Source organism: Poecilia latipinna, unplaced genomic scaffold (assembly GCF_001443285.1).
Source record: "Poecilia latipinna isolate Pla-1442-1.1 unplaced genomic scaffold, P_latipinna-1.0 Scaffold629, whole genome shotgun sequence".
NCBI lineage: Eukaryota > Metazoa > Chordata > Actinopteri > Cyprinodontiformes > Poeciliidae > Poecilia > Poecilia latipinna.
The window spans coordinates 243494-264814 of NW_015113245.1; the positions used below are offsets into that span (position 1 = coordinate 243494).

A 21321-nucleotide genomic window follows, 5' to 3' on the forward strand; every position below is an offset into this window, starting at 1 on the left:
GAATACAAGACAACTTAACATTATCTACTTCAACTCGGCATTGTAAAACAAAACTTTTTTTTGTTGTTGTTGTTGTAAGTTTAACTATTGTAATTCTCTATAAAAAACCAGCAGGGTGCAGGCATGAGCTTTCTCTAAAAAAAAGAAGAAAAAAAATACATATCTAAATGATGTTTCTGAGATTGATCTTAATTGTGAACTCCACACACTCCGTTAATTCACCTCATGGTAAGCGCTGAGAAATCTCGGCAGCGGGAGTCTAATCTCCGCCAGCAGCCACAGGAATGAGCGGAATTTTCTCCATCACAAAACTCCCTCAGATTAGGAAATCTGACGTTTACAGCGCTGTTTTCTGCGCGGACACGAGGAAAGGTGGGTGTACACACTAGTTGTACTGTGTGGCTTTACTGTGCCTCAGCTCAGATGAGCTCACACAGCCGATGCGCACATCGTAGGATCCTACCAATGTGAGAAGGCGTAAGGACACCGAGCGGCAGCCTGGTAGTCAGTGGGAAGTGTGTAAGCTTTTGTGCAAAGGCTGTCGACTTTCCGCAGCACAAAGTAAATAGAAAGAAGCGCAAATGGTCTTGTGTTCATTTATTTCACGTTGGAGAGACTCGGTGGATTTGTAGGCTTTCTGTCTGAATGGAAATCCACTCTTTTCATCGCAGACGGGACTGGACTTCAGACTCAGCGGCTGATAGGAAGAAGCCTGTACTTTGAACACTCTGCTTTCTTCTTTCGCCCTTCTTCTTAAAAAAAAAAATGCCAGGATTCCGTTTATCGCACACTGTCCACTTCAAGCCGGGCTGTTCATCTGGAAGGGCGCCAGACGTTCAGTCTCTCAAATATGCAAGTTCAGTCCAATAAATTGTGTCATTGTCTGTCAGCACTGGAATAAGAAATCAATACTCAAGAAAAGAGACGCGATATTCCTCCGGAATTTTAACGACCCTTTTCCTCCTCCACCCCCTCCTCAGCCATCCTGATAAATATGCGCTTTGGTTGGATTAGGGTGGTCTGGTCCAGCCTGGCGCTTTTTTAGCTGGAGCAGCGCTGATGGGGACTGATTTTTACTGTTGATTTTGTCCATGCAAGACTCGGGGTGGAAACATGTCTGGCCACTTCTTTGAGAGGATCGCTGCTATCAGAGATGGCATTTTGGTCCAGCACTTCGGTTTTCACCTCTAAAGTGCCCCGGAAAATCTTATTCATGTTCACCCTCTCCCTTTCCGTCACCTACTTGTTCTACAGCTTAATGAGCTGCTACAACTCGCTGCAGTTCCCGCTGCAGGAGAACTATGTGTTTCAGGGCAGGCTGGTGACGGAGGATACAACTTTTGTGACACTGAGGGAGAAACTTTACTCGGCTTCGCCAGGCTTCACGGAATTCACGCAGGCTGAGAGAACAACCGCGGCTCCGACGGTAGTAGGGGAGCACGATGAGGCCGAACAAAGGACAGTGGAGTGGATTAGGACGCAGGCATCTCCAACTAAATCTGCAGCGGCGTTTCGCCCCACCGCGCCGGAGAGGGAGCGCCAGGAGATCAGCACCACGGACAGCGAACTCAGGGTGAACTGCACCTCGGATTACGGGGAGAAGAAACTTCCCCAAGCCATTATAATCGGGGTGAAGAAAGGGGGTACCCGAGCCCTGCTGGAGGCTCTCAGGGTGCACCCGGACGTGAGAGCCGTTGGGAATGAGCCACACTTCTTTGACAGGAACTACGAGAAGGGACTGGACTGGTACAGGTGAGCTCTCAAATCAAACCTTTTATGGGGGCTCGAACAATGCCTTGCAGATTTAATTAAAAACCCCCCAAAAGAGATTTTTGAAACTTTTTTTTTTTTTTTTTTTTTTTTTGGCTCCTGGCTTATGATTGATGGTGACAATTACCTTTTGTTTGATTCACAAATTAGTTTCCAATATCTGGCTTAAACTTAGTGCGCAGTGTCAGCTGCATTTCTTGCATCAAAAGGAGAATAATGACTTTTGCAGACCCTAATATCAGTGTAATGTAGCATCCATTGCAAAGATTAACACATTATTTGGTGACTTCTCTCTTAAATTATAAAACATTTATTTTATAATAGTGAATAAACTTTTCTCCAAAATCCTGTTTTTGCTATAATAATTTGTTTTGCCTCATTAGAAGTCCAAATAGGATTCAGATTTTAAACTCAATTTTTCCCAAAGTGTCAGTTACAGGACTAGTTTTTAGTACATAATTTTAAAATAATGTACACAAGACTAGTTTTCAGCTCAGGACCTTTACCAATTTCTAAAACAAGATAGAGGTTTTAAGTGCCAGTGGAGACACACTAGATTTATCACTTTAAAGTCCCTCATTCTGTTCCATGAATAAAATTTCTACATTTATACTCTCTTAGATATTGTAATAAATGTCTATGGTTTTTTTCAGATGTCTTAATGTTGACACCAATAATATTTGAGCTATTCTAGAGTGTTTGTGACAAAATGTTGTCATATATCTGTTTTCCTTTTGATTTTTTTTTTTTATTTATTTAACTACTTTTATATTGATATATCCATTCATGGAATATTGCCTCATGTAAATGACTAAACACTTTTATAACACACACATTCCAAGCTTGTTGACTAAATGTTTGGAAATAGTTCTCAAATAGTTTTGAACTGTTGACAACACATTCACTTTGACTCCAGGTTTGTTAGCTGTACATTTCTGATGCATTCATAGGGGGAAGGGGAAAAAAATCAATTTGAGGCCTCATTCGTGGTTAGTTGGCCATGACTCATTTAGGTGTTGTTCTCACAAGTTTTTTTTTACCATACACCCATCTTCAAATGGAGTCAATGAGCTGATGAGAACGATGCTGACTCTAAGTCCCTTCTGCTCCTTTGTAGAACTTGGTTTGTTATGTTTGGGTTGTGGAACATCTGCTTGCATCCTGCTGCATAGACACGGGAACTCTTGGCTGCTCATTTAGCCTGTGCTAATGCAAGCTGTTTCATTATGCTTACGGTGAAAGGCTCATTAGACGAGAGGACGACATGCTTACATAAATAATAACAAATGCGCTTGTTGCTTTTTGGGTCCCTGAGCTTCCAAACTTTGTGAAGAAGGATTCATTTCACTTTCAACTTTGTCGGTTTTAGGACATCCACCAAAGGATTTAACTCTCAGAGAAGGAAAAAAAAAGCAAAAAAACATTCCTCCATAAAAAAGAGGATGCACTGAAGAAATCAAGATTTATTTTCTCATTTCAGCTGCCAAGGAGCATAGTTAAATGGTTAAAAAGTAGAAAGCCACTTTTCTTTTTCATCGATAAAGAAATTAATTTGACTAAAGCATGCCTCGAATGATGCATTACGTGACATCTTTCTCCTCAGCTGGTAATGCTCTGGCTAATGTGCACTTAATGGAAGTGAAATTATGATCACTTACAGATGTTTGAAACATCAGTGTAGTTAAATGAGACCAGTGATCTCATAAAGTGCGATTCATAAATTTAGGACTGTCTAAATAACACCTGCTCCACATCTTGATGGAGATGATACATAAACTACAGGGAATATGACCCTAACACTTCATCTATAGCTGTTTTTAATGTGTGCGTGTGTGTGTGTGTGTGTATTTTTTTTTACCCAAAATCCTAACCTTGTTTGGCACAGTTTCTTAATCTCATTACACAGTCCTACACATATCCAGTTTTAGTCATCTCAAGAGAGAACTGGTATTAATGGACTATATTTATTTATTTAATTATGTTTATTTTATTTTTGGAATAATTTAATTTAAATGGTGGTATAAAGCAAGCAAAAAAAAGGAAAACATAAGACGTAACTACACAATTAACTTTAAATAAATAAAAAAAGAATATTTCAAATTCTAACTTAATGCTTTGAAGTGTTTCATCATTAGAGACAAAACATGTGAACAATTTTCAGAAGAAATACGACAACTTTTAAACCTGAAAGCCTTTAGAATTGCTATTGTTTTCTACATCCAGTGTCTGAATAAGCTACCTGTTAGGGATATCTTGTCCAGTTAAGTGCTGCATCACACCAGTTCTTAGCAGCACATTGCAGGCAGAATATTGTTTCCAGACGTGCCTATATTTCTTGTACTTACAGTTCTATCTCCAAATATTAAAATAAAATAATAAAAAAAGACAATATTCATTTGTCAAATTAGCATTATCTGAAAAAAACAACCTTTAAAGTATTTTTTTTTTCTTTTTGTAGAGAACAAAAAAATGCACTGTTTTGAAAAATTAAGGATTGCAAAACTGACAATCGCTTTTGCCACATTTATTGTACAATTCCTTTTTTGCCAGTTATTGTCTTCTATAGAAATTTATAGTTAAAGCACATAGGGAGAGGGATCTTTGACAATTCCTCTGCACCATCTAAATCTAGATTGTAAGTTCATTCATTGGTTCACTGAAAGTTTTCTGAGAGAGACTAACATATTTCTATTACAATGTCCTGGTATTTCAGAAACATGTCAAGATGACATTTATTCAAACGAGGTAAAATGTGCATATAGAAAGGAAACAAGCTACAAGCATCACAGGTCCTCCTCAGAGTGTTACTTGGCATACCATCTGTTCATCTGTTCTTTTAGAAAAAAAAATCCCTAACACATGCAGACATGCAACATGCATACCTGGCATAATAGGAAACAGTGTGAAAGTGACTTTAGTTTCATCCAGCCAGAGCACACAGTTTCAGTTCAAGTCCCAGTATCATTTAGAGAACTCTGCATTTTTGCATATCTGATGGTAGGATAAAGAACCTTTTTTTTTCTGGCATGGCATTAAAAAAAATATTTAGAAGGAGGTTTGACTTCTTTACTATCCTCCTCAGTATGTGTGGCAGGATAAAGGTGGGTCCTTGTCATGCCCAGTGGCCAAGGGCAAAAAGAAATGGGCTCCTGTGTCTTATTCTATTTAGACCTCAGGAAAAGAGGAAGCCATGGATTACTAACCGGAAGTTTCCCAACAAATCATCTTAAAAACAGGTCATGAATACCTTTTATAAAATACTTAAAATAAGGTATTCTGTTTTTTTCCAGGCACATAGTGCCATTTTACAGCAAAATCAAGTAACTATGTTATCTTCACTTGTTTTTTGTTTTTTTTGTTGTTGTTTTTTTTTTTTAATTGGTGTACATATCAAACATGACTTAAAGGAAATTTGAAATTTGAAGGCAATTTGTCATGGCATCACAGCCATATCTGATGCCTTAAAATTGGGCTCCGTCTCTTTAAGAACCTCGTATCCATGCTGACTCTCCCCCTTCAACGCACCATAATGACAACGCTTTTCCATGGTGTCCATTGATGCAGTTTTCAAAGAGGACTGGACTGAAAAGTAGTTAGTATAATGATCTCAGCAGTCACACAGATTTCACCAGGTGTTTGCTGATTTTTGCAACCACTATTCTGGTTGAGTTCTGTGGTCGAGGGGGGGGGGAGCAGGAGCTCGGCTGGTGCCTGTAGCTCCAAGGCTGAGCCATGAGTAAATAGGCAGAGCATTGTACGAGCAAACTCTAAGACATCCCCGGGTGGCTGCCACAAGAGATTAAAAAAATTATTTTAAGATATTTTAGAAATTTCAATAACTGTGGAGACAGCTACAAGATATTTGTTAAATTCAAGTTGGAAATTTGGGCAGTTCCGTATTTCTCACTGAGATCGCTCAGTGATTTATATATATATATATATATATATATATATATATATATATATATATAATTATTTTTTGTAAAAACAGCTTTAGCTTTTTCAAAAAACATGAACTTACATGTTCATAAAAAAAAGGCACAGATCCACAGATTTCTAGTAAAATATTCAAAACTCCAAGTTTGCATCAGGTACCACAGACAGAGTCCGGTGCTTGTTTTATTTTTTTTTTATTTATTTATTTTTTTCTCTTTTGTTCTCTTGAACAGCTTATCTACCATTTTTAAGCAGTGCCATCATCACCACACACACTGGACTTCCAATAGCGCTTCAACACGTCTATCTTTATTTCACAGTAAAGAGAATGAGTCATCACAGCAAGTATTTTATCTCTTCCCTTTGTTTTTGCCTCAAACTGGTACATATGCTCGCTCACTTTTCAATCGAAAATTCCTGATGCGTGATCATCAATACAGCCATTTTTATCATATCACTGATTCTCAAGTCTTTGCTGTTTATGCTGTAGTGGATAGATAATGTAGGTCGTAAATTGCAGAACGCCATCGATTATCAGTCATACATGAAGATGCGTGCCCACCGAGGGTGAATAGTCACAGCAGGAAGTTACTCTGTGTAGACATGTTTAATGAGGATGCAATGCATTAGACATGTTGACTGGTATTTTCACTTTAGGTAAATGTCAAACAACGGTGTTTACTGAAATGTTAACTAACAGAATGGATACCAGAGTGAGAATTATTTATTTAATAAAAAAAAAACATTAATTAAATATAGCACATATTTATTCAGTTGATATGGTCACCACCATTTTTCCAGTATGTTAAGAATAACATGCTGTCGAGAACTGACAGAGGCTGTCCACTTCAGAGGAAAGCAAAGTGACCATGATCAAACAATACAACAGGGGACTTCTCGTCATCCAAGATTATCTTCTGCATATCATCAATGTCTGACAGCAACAGTCTGGAACATGTTATGAGGCTGTTCACAAGGTGTAAGAATGTTTTTGTTTTTGTTTGCTCGGAAATGTACTTTTTAATTATTGGTAACTATGGCTGAAAATTGTAAGCAGTTCCCAGTATATAACTTTTCTTTTTTTTTTAATTGTATTATGTGTCACAAGTTAAATTGACAACTAACTAACAAATCTGACTATGTTAATGCAAATGCAGAAATTTGAAAAAGCTTAAAATACGTTCAGTCAAAATTCCACTTTAGAATGAAGCATCTGTTACAGGTTGTTTTCCATTGGCCTTGTGGCGTCTTTATGAGGCTCCGTCTGTGCACTGTGCAAATCAAGCAATCAACAATTTAACCAATGGATGCTGGCGAGATGGACACAGACCTCTGAAAGCGGATTCTGCAAAAGGAAAGTTGAAAAAACAACTGCCCTCACATTTCCTTTTGACTATCTTCATGTATGAATAAATTATTTAGCAATTCTTAGCCTGCTCCTTAGAAAAACTGGGAAAAAAGTGGTAAGTTAATGTACACTCATAACATTTATCAGTATAAAGCTTTACAGAATATAAAAATCAATATATGTGCTGGACTTCATCAAATAACCAGTGCTATGAGGGGTTTGACACGTAAAGGTAACAGCAGCCTGGAGCAATTGTAACACCCTTAGACAGGACTATAGATCCTGAATTATAAACCTGCAGAAGAAAAGAAAAATGTGAGCTTTAACAGAATAAACGTGGTCTAAAATAAAAAGTTATTTGAGGTTTTATAAGGTTTTGTTGAAATGTGACTTGCCACAAAAGGCAAAATGAACAAAAAAAAAATCAAAAAGAGATTTGAACACCGCACAGAATTCTAACTTCATCTAAATAACAATAAAATGTTGAGAGCTTACGAGAAAATCACTAGTGCCTCAGAGGTTAAAATGTGCTCACTTTAGGGAATCAAATTTCTCCAGTGGAAAAACATTTAAACACGAGATAAATCAGCTCCCTGCAAAGCGGAGCCAGAGTCTTACTGAGGTTTGCAAGCTCTAATATCTCTATGTTATTAAAATGACACTTTAACCCCTTTGCAATAAAAGCCAAAAGGATGTTCCCATAAATCTTTTGCAAGAGATCTTCCTACCCTTTCACTGCTGCATCCCTGAGCTCAGACAGCAGCCAGCAGTCGTGCTAAACCCAGAGGAATTTAGTTAACGCAGACTCCAGTTTAATTTCAGCCAATTCCATTCAACAGACTACTACATGTTTTTATTTTTGTTGCCAGTTTTCCAGTCATCTTTTATTCATGATTAAAGATGGCCTTTGTAAATAGATGTCACAGTGTTGCCATTTCCAAGGATTTCTTTTTTGCTTTGTATGAGTTGCAGTGTTCTGTAATCAATAGATCATTTACAACTAAAACTTTTGGCTCAGGCAAGGTTGTTCAGTATGGTTTATTCATTCCACATGTACCTTATCATCGAGATGGAAAATTTCTTTGCACACAGCAAAAATATGTTTAAAAGCGAACGCCGATTCGTGGTAAACATCGGCGTATTAAGGTGAAATAAGCAGATGTGGATTGTCGAAGAAAACGTTGTGAAGAATTGGGTTTAGTGTGTCGTCATTCTTTGGTCATGAGGAAGGACTTAGTGACAGGAGGAGTTTAATGGAGATGGGAATCCATGGGCAAGCCCAGCAGCAGAAAGTCCAAATCCAACATTTATCCCTTGTTTAGCCCTTCTTTACCCCTCTTGGTTCGCTTCATGGGGGCAGCTTAGCTCCTGACTCCTTCCACCTGATTGGGAGCCCAGGACTCCACTCACTAAGAAGATGAGACGGAGTAAGGTGGGCCAGATCCCCAAGCAGGCAGGATGCCATCCTCTCCAGCTGGGCCTATGAGCCGCAGCAGTGCCTTCCTGTCCCACAGCTCCCCGACGTGGCAGAATCTGCCAACGCCTGATAAGACGGCGCCAAGACTCACAAGGACGCACCTCTCAGTGCTCTGATGCCGATGTTGCAGTTGTGGAATTAAACTTTTTAATTAGCAGAACACCCCTGAACTGTCAGGAGAGTGGACCACATCACTCTGGTTTTCCACGTCGCCCACCCCCCTTCCCCACTTGATCCAACTAACAAACACCACAGAGCTGAGAGATTTAAGCTACAACAGAAGCAATCGTTCTTATTTCCTGTTTGCCAGTCTGTTTAAACTCGGCACAGCTCAGAAAGATAACACATTATTTCAAGCCACCAGTAGGCCAGACGGTATATCTGCTCCTTGCACACACACACGCACGCACGCACGCACGCACACACACACACACACACACACACACACCAATTTCTAAAATAATACATCAGACAGCCACTCTGCCACTATATCGTCTTTTCCTCCTTGTTAGATCAATATTATGATGAAGTCATGTACTTCAAGTTAGAATTGACTTCTCGTGGTGAAAGGGCACTGACTGGTGATTGTCAAACATTCAGCTGATTGCAAAGTGTAGAAGAGTACCAATGAGTGCTTCTGCAATCTAAAAGGTAAAAGTGGCAACTCTCATATACAATTCTGTGAAGTAATTGCTCATTTACAGATGTCTGCAGTTTTAGTTGTTTTGTGTCAGATGACCAAAAAATGTATAGAAGGAAAAAAAAAACAAGTCCAAGTAAATACACAGTTTTCAAATAATGATTAACTTTAAGGCAATAATGCTACTCAAACCTATGTGATCGTATATATAAATGTAATTGCTCCCTAAATCTGATAGCAGGATTTTCTAATTTTTGTGGCAAAAACTGCCATCAAGCATCTGAGACAATTTACAGTGCGCCTTTTACAGGATTTTGTGCAGGACTTTTCTTTTCACAGATGTTTTAATTCAGCCACAATTGAGGATTTTGAGTAAGAACACCACGTTTAAGATAATTCCACAACATCTCAATCAGATTTAAGTCCAGACTTTAACCTGGACAAACCAAAAACTAACCAGCTGTATAACCTGACAAGCTCTGTCTTGCGGTCTAAAGCTAATGAACGCAGATCAGAATTTAAGGTCCCAGCAATTACGGTCATCAAGACTTTAAAACACCAAAACCACCCCAGGCCATGTCACCACCACCACCACCACCATGTATGATGGATCTTTTTTGATATGCTGTGTTGGTTTTGTGCTAGATGTAACAGAACCCACACCATCCCAGAAGCTTTTTTTATTACTTTGTGTCTTTTTTGGTCAGCAGTACTTGTTGCTGTAGAACTCCCATTGTTTTCAAGTATCCTACTTATTGTTAGATCATAAAACGTTTAGTAGGTGTTCAAAAATGTTCAAATCCAGCTGTCTGCTGAGACACATTTAATGATATTATTCATGTGTTTATTATTATTATTATTATTATTTCGAAAGGTATTTTAGTTTAGCTTCTCAAATAATTTCTCAATTTGATGTTTTGTCTTTTAAAGATCTATATAAATTTATGATCGGTCTACTTAGCTTTGGGGTGTATTTCTAATCATGTCTACATTGCTTTAAAAGATGCTAAAAGTATCATCACACCAATACTAAATGATGAAATTTAGTGTTAGATCTCAAGAAAGCACAGTTATTTAAAAACAAACATTTTCTTGATACCACAAGATAAAACTAATGTGTTTATGAGGACAGTACAGTTAGTGCATGAATGATCTCAATACAATATCAATAAAATCCGCAACAGAAGGAGCTGTGGTCTTTGAGCTTCACATGAAACACGTGGAATATTAAAATCCCTTTAATGGCACACGGTGTGGTGGTGGAAGTGGTATGTTAAGCATTAACGGAAAGCGGAGTTAATTCTTTCAAGGAAAGGAAAAAAAGAACATTTCACACTAAAACATGTGCAACGAAGGTGCAAGTACGTGTGATTTTTCTGTTCAGTATGAGGTGAAACCTACACATTTTATTAGGTTCAAGCTCAATCTGTTTTACACAGAACCATTTCAAACAGTTCACAAGGTTTCCATCTGATCTGCAGGAAATATTACAATTTGATAGGGATAGTTTCATGTCGGGCAGGCTACAGAGTTACATTTCCATTCTGAAGGCTTTTATTTTTACCACTGATTCATTGTTGCTAAATTAAAGCACCCTTGCTTCCAGAGAAGTTTGATCTTTTTTTTTTTCTTCTTTTTTTTCCCAGAGATCAATGGGAGAAGTAATAACACACCATAGTATTTGCATATGAAGAAAAAAAAACCCTCTGGAGAAGTTAATGGGCAGAGTCAATTTCATCCTGCCTTTGAAATCTATTTATTTGCTCCTCCTTCTCTCTTATACATTTGTCTTTTTCTCTTAGCCTGCTGTAGCTCCACTCCAATCCTTCAAGTAAAAGTCTATTTTACTTATGGCAAGAATTTAATTCACCATTTTCCTCTTTTCCGGTGCTTTGAAATAGCCGTGAGTAATGGTTTTCCATCAAGTCTCATATCCACGTTTTTGTGTCCATCAACATCGTGGGATCAAATTCTTCAGCTGCCTTTTCCTCTAACGCTCCTGGGTTGGTGGGAAGGTCTCACGCTTGTGTTTCTTCTGCCCACGACACGGACAGACTTTCTGAAATACAATGACACTGCTTCATCTGTTAAATTATTTATTTTAGCCCCAAAATAAAGTATTAGCTGAAGTCATTTTATGCTCAAAGGGATTCATTTCTCCCAAAAGATTATTTGCATGCGGCGGAATTGGAGTGTTCTGCTTCCAGTCTGGAGAAACAATGACTCTGCTCGGCAGAATGCTGGTTTACAGACGTCTTTAAATCTCTGCAAATAAGGCTACCTTGGGACAAATGCGCATGTCAATCATACTTGTCAGGATTCCAATTTCCCTTCCACATCTCCTGGAGCACTTGTGCTGCCTGTGCTCCTTATTGGCTGGGAGGGATCTGGTCTCATGACACAAGCTGATGCATTTGCTCAGTCAAAGGGAAAACCCTGACAGGAATGGTCATGGAGCCAAGATGCAGGGGCCTCTGGGAGTATGTTTCAAATGTGTTTCCACGAGCTGATAGGTGCTTCTGTACTATGTTATGCTGAAAGATGGTGGAAAGAAAATGTTTGCCTCTCCCTCTGGAACAGGGAGCATTATCACGTGAGTATGACCATTACGTACTAAATATATCCACCAAAATGCTGAATGAGGATCTTTGTTTTCATCAAGAAAAGAAAAGAAGAAGGAAAAAAAAACTTTTACGAGTTTCGAAAGAAATGAACATAAATGTGTGGTCTTTACCACTACACATTTAATTTCTTTTAACTGCTATAATTCACACACACACACAAAAAAAAAAACCTGACAGACTTAATTCAATTATAGCTGTGTGATGTGTTGAGACTCTAGAGGTGTGAGCTAATTCCTCTGTTTACACCCCTGAGTCACTGTCACAAACAAATACAAACACATTCACTGGCTTCCAGGATGTTGTCTGCTCGCCTGTCCCACCATCTTTGAAGTTTTTTCATCGCTTTATGTTGTTTACTCATTTATGTTCTTTCTCCCAAATCACCATGTGGCGCTCTGTATAATTTTAGCACAGCGTGAAACATTGTATGAGCTGTGTGTTAGACGCGTGAACACCACTTCTAACATGCAGCTGAGAGATGCCGTGGTGATGGGTTAACTTTGAACTGGGAATCTTCACAGCGCAATCCCGATTCTGCAGCTCTGCATATTGCTGACATCTCTGCCACGGACACTCAAAGCATTTGGTAACTTGGAAGTCATTAACACAAGCTGTGGCATTTGCCAAACTCCCCTGAGACTTTGGATTAAGCCACTGAAATGCAAAAGGATGCTTTTAGGGATTATGCTAATTGCTAATTGCTGTATCAGGATGTGATTGTTTTTCCTGGGTAATTTGGATTATTGGCATTAGAGATTCAGAAGAAAGTTGACGTGTTCTGCCTCTCTAATAACGTTGTTACCTGCTCTCAACCATGAAGCCAACTCTTCCCTTGTGGGGGCTTTCACATCAGTGAAATATTGTCTGCGAGCTTGTGCGGGCACAGTTGACAACACAATCACACACAATGAAGTGAACAAAGAAATATGCTGCAGACAAATTGAAAACACTTTTAGTTTAAATTAGTGCTCATGTAACAGCATTAGTCCTGCCCTGGGGTTACTGTGAAGAATTTATTTCTTGCCTCCTCTGGCTCTTCTCATAGTCAATATTCATCAAATGAGTTCTGCACATTTTTTTTTTATTCTAAAAACTAAAATGTTAGAATCACAACATTGCATGTATAATCACTTTCAAAAAATGCTAAAAGCTTCGTGTCTGTGACCAACAGAGGGCCTTCTTCAACCTTGTCACCCAGCAACTGCACCTTTTAGAAATCAATTATTTTCTAGAGTGAGGCAACCTGTCGCAGCAGTGTTTTCATTCCACTTGAATTTGTCTTAATGCAAAGTGAATACTATTGTCAGAAATTATTTCATTTTTAATCTTCCTAAGAACAGCTTTACTCTTTGAAAAGTTTTGATGAAGATTAGTAATATCTATTTTTGTCTGATATGCCTTTTATTTATTTATTTATTTATTTTTTTGCCTCTATCATTGGACAAATATATTTACCTGCAAGTCTTCCACCAGACTATTTTACTATTATAAAAAACATTTGTCAAAAAAAAATTAACAAATAATTCCAAAGTTTGAAGTTGCAGACCAAGATTGATCACCACACTGATACAAATCTGTGTAATAATTTAAAATTTTTTGCAAGCATGTACAAAAATTTGCATTAGTATAGAAAATGTTGCATTTTTTTAAAAGTTTTCACCGGGCAGATGTTGATTTTGCAGCACATTGTTTCGACCATTCTTGTGCAGCTATAGGGCAGCATCTGAAAATGGCACCACTCTTGAGGTGCTTTATTTGGTAGCAAAAACACCTGAATGGCTCCAACTTTATCTGCTGGCCTTACCGCTGTGAAATATGTAATATACACACAAGAGACAGTTTGGAATATTTTAATTAAAGGCCAATTATATGGCCTTAAGGATTTTATGGAAGAGCATCAATTTGGATCCATTGGTGAGAAATTAAATTTAATGCCATGAGATCAAGTTGCTTGGTTGGCTGATTTTCAGGGTAAATTAGTTAAAAAGCACTAACATTTTCCTGACACTAGGGATGTCCTGTTTGGATGCCAAACATGGCCTCAGCATTTTGATCAAGTTGTTTTTTTTTTTTTTCAGTGGTTAATATTATAAATCCTGACTGATATAATTTATCAAGAAAGGGATACAAAATACAGGCCTTCAGTTTGTAAGAAAAAAATCACAGTGCATGTCTTGATGAACAAAAGATGTTGAAAATTGTGTTGTTCATCAATCCAATGTAAGTTTTTGTCAACAATCAAAGTATTTTTCACCCTTTACCATAATGTTCAGTGAAAAACATCCAGTGTCTGTCTGTCTGGCCTGGTTTGCATTCTGTTTGCTAGAAAACTACCAATTAAATTGCATCATGCATTTTAATTGTTAGTGTAATTTATGAAACAGCAGAAAAAGTGTTAATTTAAGCAGTAGAAAGTGACTTCTGTAGCCGTTTTCCACAGCCGGAGTTTTAAGTAAAACGCTATCCAAAAATGTTAAAAGTCCAACTATAAATGAGTCCTATCAAAGCAGAAGAGAACGATTTGAACACAGTCCCAGGATTTCAGCTAAATCTACCACGTAGAAATTATTAGCAGGAGCAGGAGATCTGTTCATTTTGATGGTTTGGATCGAATACATCTTTGGAGAAAAAAATATATGAACTGAAACTGCATCATCCACAACATCATTGATTATTCAGCGAATGTGGAAACAATAGCAGTGCTATTGTAGTCCACAAAGGGTTTCATTTTACTGCACTTTAAACCCATAGTACTTGTATTGGGAATCAACATCTACAAATGTCCATTCCCTACTGACAGGGATTAGCATGGGGGAAAGAAAAAATATCACTTCTGAAAACTGTGAATATCAAGGAACTGTTATTCTCCTCTAGATAATTAACCATGAGCAAAACAGTGTGAAATTACAAATGATTATCTGGCAAACTAGTATGTATGTGTTGCTTCCTATCTTGGAGAAACTTCTACATTTTCTGTGACAAATATGTTTTTCAGTCAAGTGCACTTTTTATCTCTACCAACTTAGATTTACCACTTTCCGCTACCTCCTGCAGTGTATTACAGCAGTATTTCGGCAAGTTTCAGTCGATGGAAGCACAGAAGTTTCTCTGCTGAGTTCAGATTTCTATTTGCTATCAATCTCACTGACTTCTATCAGTAACTGTGGCTTACTGGTAGTAGTGCTCTCACAGTTTAAGATTGTTAGCTTGATCCAACGTTTAGCAGCACCTAACTGTCCCATGCTATGATATAAGCTTCTATTTGCATTCCATTTTCTAATCTGTGTATGACTATAAAATATGCTGAAAATTAACATTAAGGAAAGGTAAAAAAAAAATTGGAAATATTCATATTCTTTTTGGAATATTAATGTATACATTTGTAATGACTAAAGTAAAGCATTTTGCCTTGTTGCAACTGTATCAAAACATTCACTTCACCTGTTCCAATGCACTGATGCAGAAAGAGAAAAAGAAAAAAAGACCCTTGCTAGACCAAAAGAGATTAAAAAAAGTAGTCAACTTGATGTTTTGAAAGGTGGAGCAGCAAAGTACAAATGCTGTATTTACAGTGATAAAAATCTCATGGAAAAGCAGCTAACATCATCACAAACTCAATAGCACCTTTACTGCTGATAGCTCATATAGCCGCATATGCAATATGTTACAACGCTTACAGGAAAAGAAAAAAAGACTACTCACAAATCTTTTTTTCCTAGATTTACCCATCTCTCCCCTACACTACGCTAAGTGAATAATTGACCTTTAATTCACACAGTGTTTTGCGCTGATTAAAAACACAGCCTGCATGTTGGAACTTCACTGCTCACCCAAACAGACGGTGTTCCTCAGATTTAGGCAAGAGAAACAGAATAAATCAGATCCATTACCTAGCTACCGAGTAATAGAACTGTTGGCTGGAAGTCTGTTCAAGTCATCTACCTCGGTAAAGCAGCTTTAAGCATTCTATTAGGATCATTTTGCATTAGGATCCTTGACTGCTCCTTGGTTTCTCTTTTATATGAGATGTGAACTGCAGTTGGTACTTGCATGTAAAGTACGACCATGGTGAACCGACGAAAAGTTGCTTTGTACTCTAATCGACCTCCAGTTTGTTTCATGTCCACAAGTAGGGAGGAGACAGAATCCTAACTATGAATTGATTTTTGAATGAGCATACATTTACTCTAAAATGCTTGCATGACTCATTGAGGCTATGCAGTGCAGCAACCCCGCTGTCTTAACTGATTTGAGTAACGAACACATTCTTCTTTTGACTCAAGGTCATTTTGTCATCGCAGACTTAAGCAGTGTCCTCTGGTCTTTATAAAGGACCAACTTACCATGAAAGTGTATCTGGGCTGAGGTGAGAAGGTGACTGCTGTAACTAATGGGTTTACTTAATTCAATTTATTACCTCTGCTGCCATACCATATGAGACATGCTGGTCACTGTAGGATTGAGGTTCCATAAAAGAAAGAAGAGATTACTCCCTTTTTGAAAAGGCCAGAATATAGTCTAATGTCATGCTGGATTTTGGTGCTTGCAAAGCCGGATGTAAATCTGCAGAACTAAATGAATATAGGTTTGCGGTGAAATTTTGGCTCTTGGGCTTATTGTGGGCAAGCCGACCAATCAGAATCCCGCCGTTGCTATGCTCACAGGGCTGGGAATCTGTAATAAATGAGGGCTTTGTCAACATGTCCACTGTTGGATCCTGGAAGGCAGAGTCTTTTGATTTCAGTGTGTCAGCTGACAGGCACTCCAGCACATTTTTTTTTTCTCTTCTAGCCCATGTTTAACATTCACTGCTATCTTTTTCATCTATTATTTATCTCTATGGATTGAGTGTGGCATTCTGTCTCTGCTTTAAGCATACTACTAGAATAATTAATTAATCCTTAACATTATTAAGTTGGATACATGTCAAGCTATATCTCCCTCCAAACACATTGTCTACAATTAACATTTTCTAAATTTCAGATACATTCTGTGGAATACAAATGAAGCAGTCCGAGCTGCTGGCAACACGTTGTCTTGGCTCAGAGCAAACAGCTTTCTCTTAAACTTGTTTTGCATTATACCTTTTCTTTACAGGAATAAACATGTACACCGTTTTGGGTGTCTTGGGGCTTTAGAAATTTAATGCACCATGATAATTATGTAAGCAATGGAGCAGTGCTTAAGGACGGAATTTCACACTTTGAGTTTAAATAATGTACGGTGTAAATTTCCTAGGCTGTAATGTGCACATGTTTCTTCATGTTGTTTTTATGGCCTTGATGTGCAAAAAAAACACAGGGCACTGGTGCGGTGGCATGTTTTTATTCAACTAATCTCTGTGAGGGGATTACAGGCTGAATCTGTATGTTGAAGAAATAAACGTTTGTTGCCGTGTAGGATCTATAAAGGCAAAGCCTGCGATAGTGGAGTCGGTGCTCCAGCATGTTCACAGTACAAACCATTATACGGCTCAGACAACAAGCACTAAAGCTCTGAGGACCCAGAATACTGCTGTTTTCCTCCACTACTGTGTTGATTGCAGGTAATTTCTTTCACCTGACATCCCAGATGTGAACAGACTTCTGATTACACATTCAAAATGCTTCTTTTCCCTTGACTCGTCAAGTTCTGTCTTTAAAAAAAAAACATGTTTGTACTATTTGACATGTACCGGTGCCTGAACAATGTTGAGTGGGGGGGAGTGAACTAGAATATTTTAGATTTTTTAGGGTTGACACTCTTTACCTCACAGAGGGATGTCTGTGGAGGTGCAGAAGAAAACTATTCTGATGTATAATGAGAGAGTGGGTTGCTCGGGCTCTTTGACATCCGACAGGCTATGCCTCCTGCCCTGTATAAGTGCTAACCCACAGAGTCAGATGTGGCTCTTTTTCCTCTATGAATCCATTGGTTTTTGTGTCCTCAGACCTCTTTCCTCTTTTCTTTGCTTTTTGTGAAAGCTCAAAATGTGAAAAGCACAACAATGTCCACCACATGTTCTCTCGTTTTCTAAAGTTGCCAGAAAAAACATGCAGTGAAAATGAACACAATTATCCAGCCACCCATTGTTCTGACACAATTACAAAAAAAAGAAAGAAGGGACAGTTTAGTGCATTTTTTGAGCAACTTTCCCACAGAATTTTGAGAAATTGTATTATTTTATTACAGTCAAATATGTTAGGGCGACTAAAACAAACTTCAAACACAATGTCTTACAGTAAACTGTATATGCATCAAGCATAAAAATAGGTTAAAATGCAAACCTAATGTTATAATTGTAATTTTTGAAAATTATAAAGAATGACCAAAATTGGTCAATATAAAATATGTCAAAGGAGTGGAAACTTATTTTGCTGTTATTTACATCACATTTTTCTATTCTAGTGGTCAAAAAGTTTTTAATGTAACACCATTAGAACATATGCTTTAGTTCTATTTGTAACCTAACCAAGTCATACTGGAGTCGAACCAGAAATTCACAGTTGACAACAACTAGTCATAAGTACGTGGACATTTTTAGAATCAGCTCTTCACAATCTAATAGTTCTGCAAACTGTGAAGAATCCAACCTTTGTTCTAATCCTGTCACATAATGTGGTGTATCTTATAACGTTACGTGGGTCACAACCCGTTTTCATGCCTATGAAATGTGAGTCCTGCTTATGACACGTTGTTTTGTAAGCTCCTTGTGTCTTGGGAAAAATGTTGTGAAATTTACAGACTGCAGATTGATCACTATGGCAGGACAGACATGATAGTTTTCATTGGGGTTTTGTGCCTCGTTTGCTTCCGCTTATCTGCAGTCAAACAAAAAAAAAAACCCTGACAATATTACTATAACACCTGAAACAGAAAAGGCATTATATTAAATCTCAATATCACAAGACTAGCATGAAACGGTCACTCTGCAAGGACATTTAGTGTTGTTTTTTGTGTTACAGTGACATGTAACCCTGGATCTGTCTCACATCACAAGCTTAATTGGAAGGTCCTGCTCCGTTGCTCTGCACCAAAATAAACCATTTTATACCGTATACATTCATTATTTTATATGCCACTTGATTGATATGCTAATTATTGGTGAACTTTTTACCTTACATAAATGCCATGGGGAAATGATTGGAGTGCTTAGGTGATTGGATACTTATTTCCAAATGCATCAGGTCAGATTACATGCTTGTTTGCAGGCTCTTCATAAAACTTTGTTGATCTGGTCATGTGAAGGTTTAGAGCATGTCTGTGATGCATTTCCAGAGAGAGAGAAAAAAAAGGAAAAACAACTGTCATGAATTGCGGGTTGAAGTGGTGAGGAGAGACGCTGAGAACCCAGGTATGGTGAAGATAATGAATTTAATGGTGAAAATAAAGCTCAGCAGTCCATACAGGCAGCACGGCAGAAACTAGCACACAGCTAAGTACCGGTAGCAACTGAATCACAGGACTAGACACGAGAGCTGACACTACCAGGACTAAACAGTTCTACTGGAGCGCAAGTAACACAAAAACTGAGACGTTAGACAAACCAGGACTTTACAGTTCTACTGGCCAACTACGACAACAAACGACGATAGACAAGGACCCGACGAGGAACACAGACAACAGGTGGGTTTAAATACACACGGGGTAAGTAAGGGAACGAGACACACCTGGGGAGTAATCAACGGGGAGGACAGGACAGAGACTCACAGGAACACAGGACTGAACACAGAGAAACTCAAAAATAAACACACAGAAACACGGAACCTAACAACAACAACTTTAGCATGATGAATGTAAAAACACACTTTAAAATCTCAAACTCTAAATAACGTTCTGCATATTATTTTTGGTTTAAGTATTGGCCTGAGAGCCCAATTTAGGTCTTAGCCACAGACACTATAAATTTTATTTTTGGGCATGTTCTTCAGTACTCATTCCCTTGTATGGGGCTTATTTCTTGTATTCTACCTTACAATCACAAATAAACACAATTTATACAGATATCTGTCAAATTGTCTCACTTGTTTAGCAGCTACTCATACTGCGTGGTGACAAATAAACAAAAATCAGTCTTTTATTGTTATGCACAGTCAGAGGTAAGGAATAAAAGAGCTTAATAAGATGTGGATGTGTTGTTCACGTTATTTATATAAGGGAATCATCTTTTTTAGTACAGGTAATGAGGTATTCAATTATATTGCAGCATAAATAAGCCAACATGAACAGCAAGAATTGTTTTTTTGTTGTTTTTTTTTTTCGTTTTGTCAGTCCTTTTAACATTTGAGAATGATTAGACAACAGCTGCATGGTCTTGAGTATAATTTCTGCCTCCTTTAGGAGAGTGTTTTGATTCAGTGCCATGCCTTGCCTCTTTATACCTCTATTCCATAATGCCTTGATTTAATGTCCTCTCAGAGGTCAGATATAGTTTTGGCAACAACAAACCACTTGCTTCAACACTACTCTATTAATAACTGCAAATAAATCAGGGCCCAAAAGGAGTTTTCTCATTTGCATGCAGTTTTTCAATCCCCAATTTAAAACGTGGTCCATGTCCAGAATAATCAAATCTCTGATTAATTGTTGTATTCTTATGTGTGCATTTCATTACAATTTTTTTAGGCTTCTTGATTAACCTGTAAGTGGTGCAATGTGAGCTCTGCTCAAGACGTTCTTGAACAAATGTATCTAAAGCAAAACATTTTGTAGTCTTTATTAATTTTGCTTGTATGGTTTGTCACAGAAGTAATTTTTTGTGCACTGTCAGAGATTTTCTTTTGTTGAAGCGCTTTGTCAAATTTTTGCTCATCATCCAAAATAATGGTGTGGTTAGACAGAATTATTACGCATACTAATGTCAACATGGGATTTTGCTCTGTGTAATGTAGTCCAACCCAGAAAGGATGTTTCATTATATTGAGTTGCGCAATTTTGGGGATTAATTTTGAGTAATTATTTTCACCTGTGTTGCATTATGTAATTTCTGTTTATCCTGAAGGAAAATAGTGTTTGGATATTGTCATTGAGAGACACTCCGTATGGGGATGAAAGTTATATTTGCCATTTAAATTAAACATTTGAGTAATGGTATTCAAATAAGATGATTGGATAATATTGGAAACCCCTTTTAAAATAAAATAAGATTTCATTTTATATAAAACACAAGCACTGAGTTTGCAAGTTTGAAAAGCTGAAGGAAGATTGAAAAATTATATGTTGTATATTCATGGTAAAGTCAGTGGCAATGCAAACTGTTCTAAGTGTATGCAAAGTTTTATTTGGAGCTGTGTTTGTTTTGAAAACCGTATTAGTGCAGCTTATGTATGGACTACATTTTAGCTGCGTATATTCACACACGTGGTGCTCTTATAAACACATACATACGTTTGGAATGTAAAAATATTGTTTCTTTTTTTAAGCAAAGCTAATGCTTGACTGAATTGACTGAGACTGTCTAAATGAATACATGCATAAAGATAAAAAAAAAAAAACAATAAGAAGACAGGACACCAGTTCTATGGTTATTGAGGCATCTATATTGTTT

The 21321-nt window shown here is 37.7% G+C and overlaps 1 protein-coding gene across 1 annotated transcript in view; it reads left to right on the top strand.

Moving 5' to 3' along the window:
* The first annotated feature begins 239 nt into the window (after positions 1 to 239).
* hs3st4 (heparan sulfate (glucosamine) 3-O-sulfotransferase 4) overlaps positions 240 to 21321 on the top strand; it is a 97380-nt gene continuing 76298 nt past the window's right edge. Inside the window, exon 1 of the mRNA XM_015043402.1 lies at positions 240 to 1752. Within this exon, the coding sequence (XP_014898888.1) occupies positions 1154 to 1752 (599 nt within the window). The 5' untranslated portion in view covers positions 240 to 1153. The remainder of the gene's footprint in view (positions 1753 to 21321) is intronic.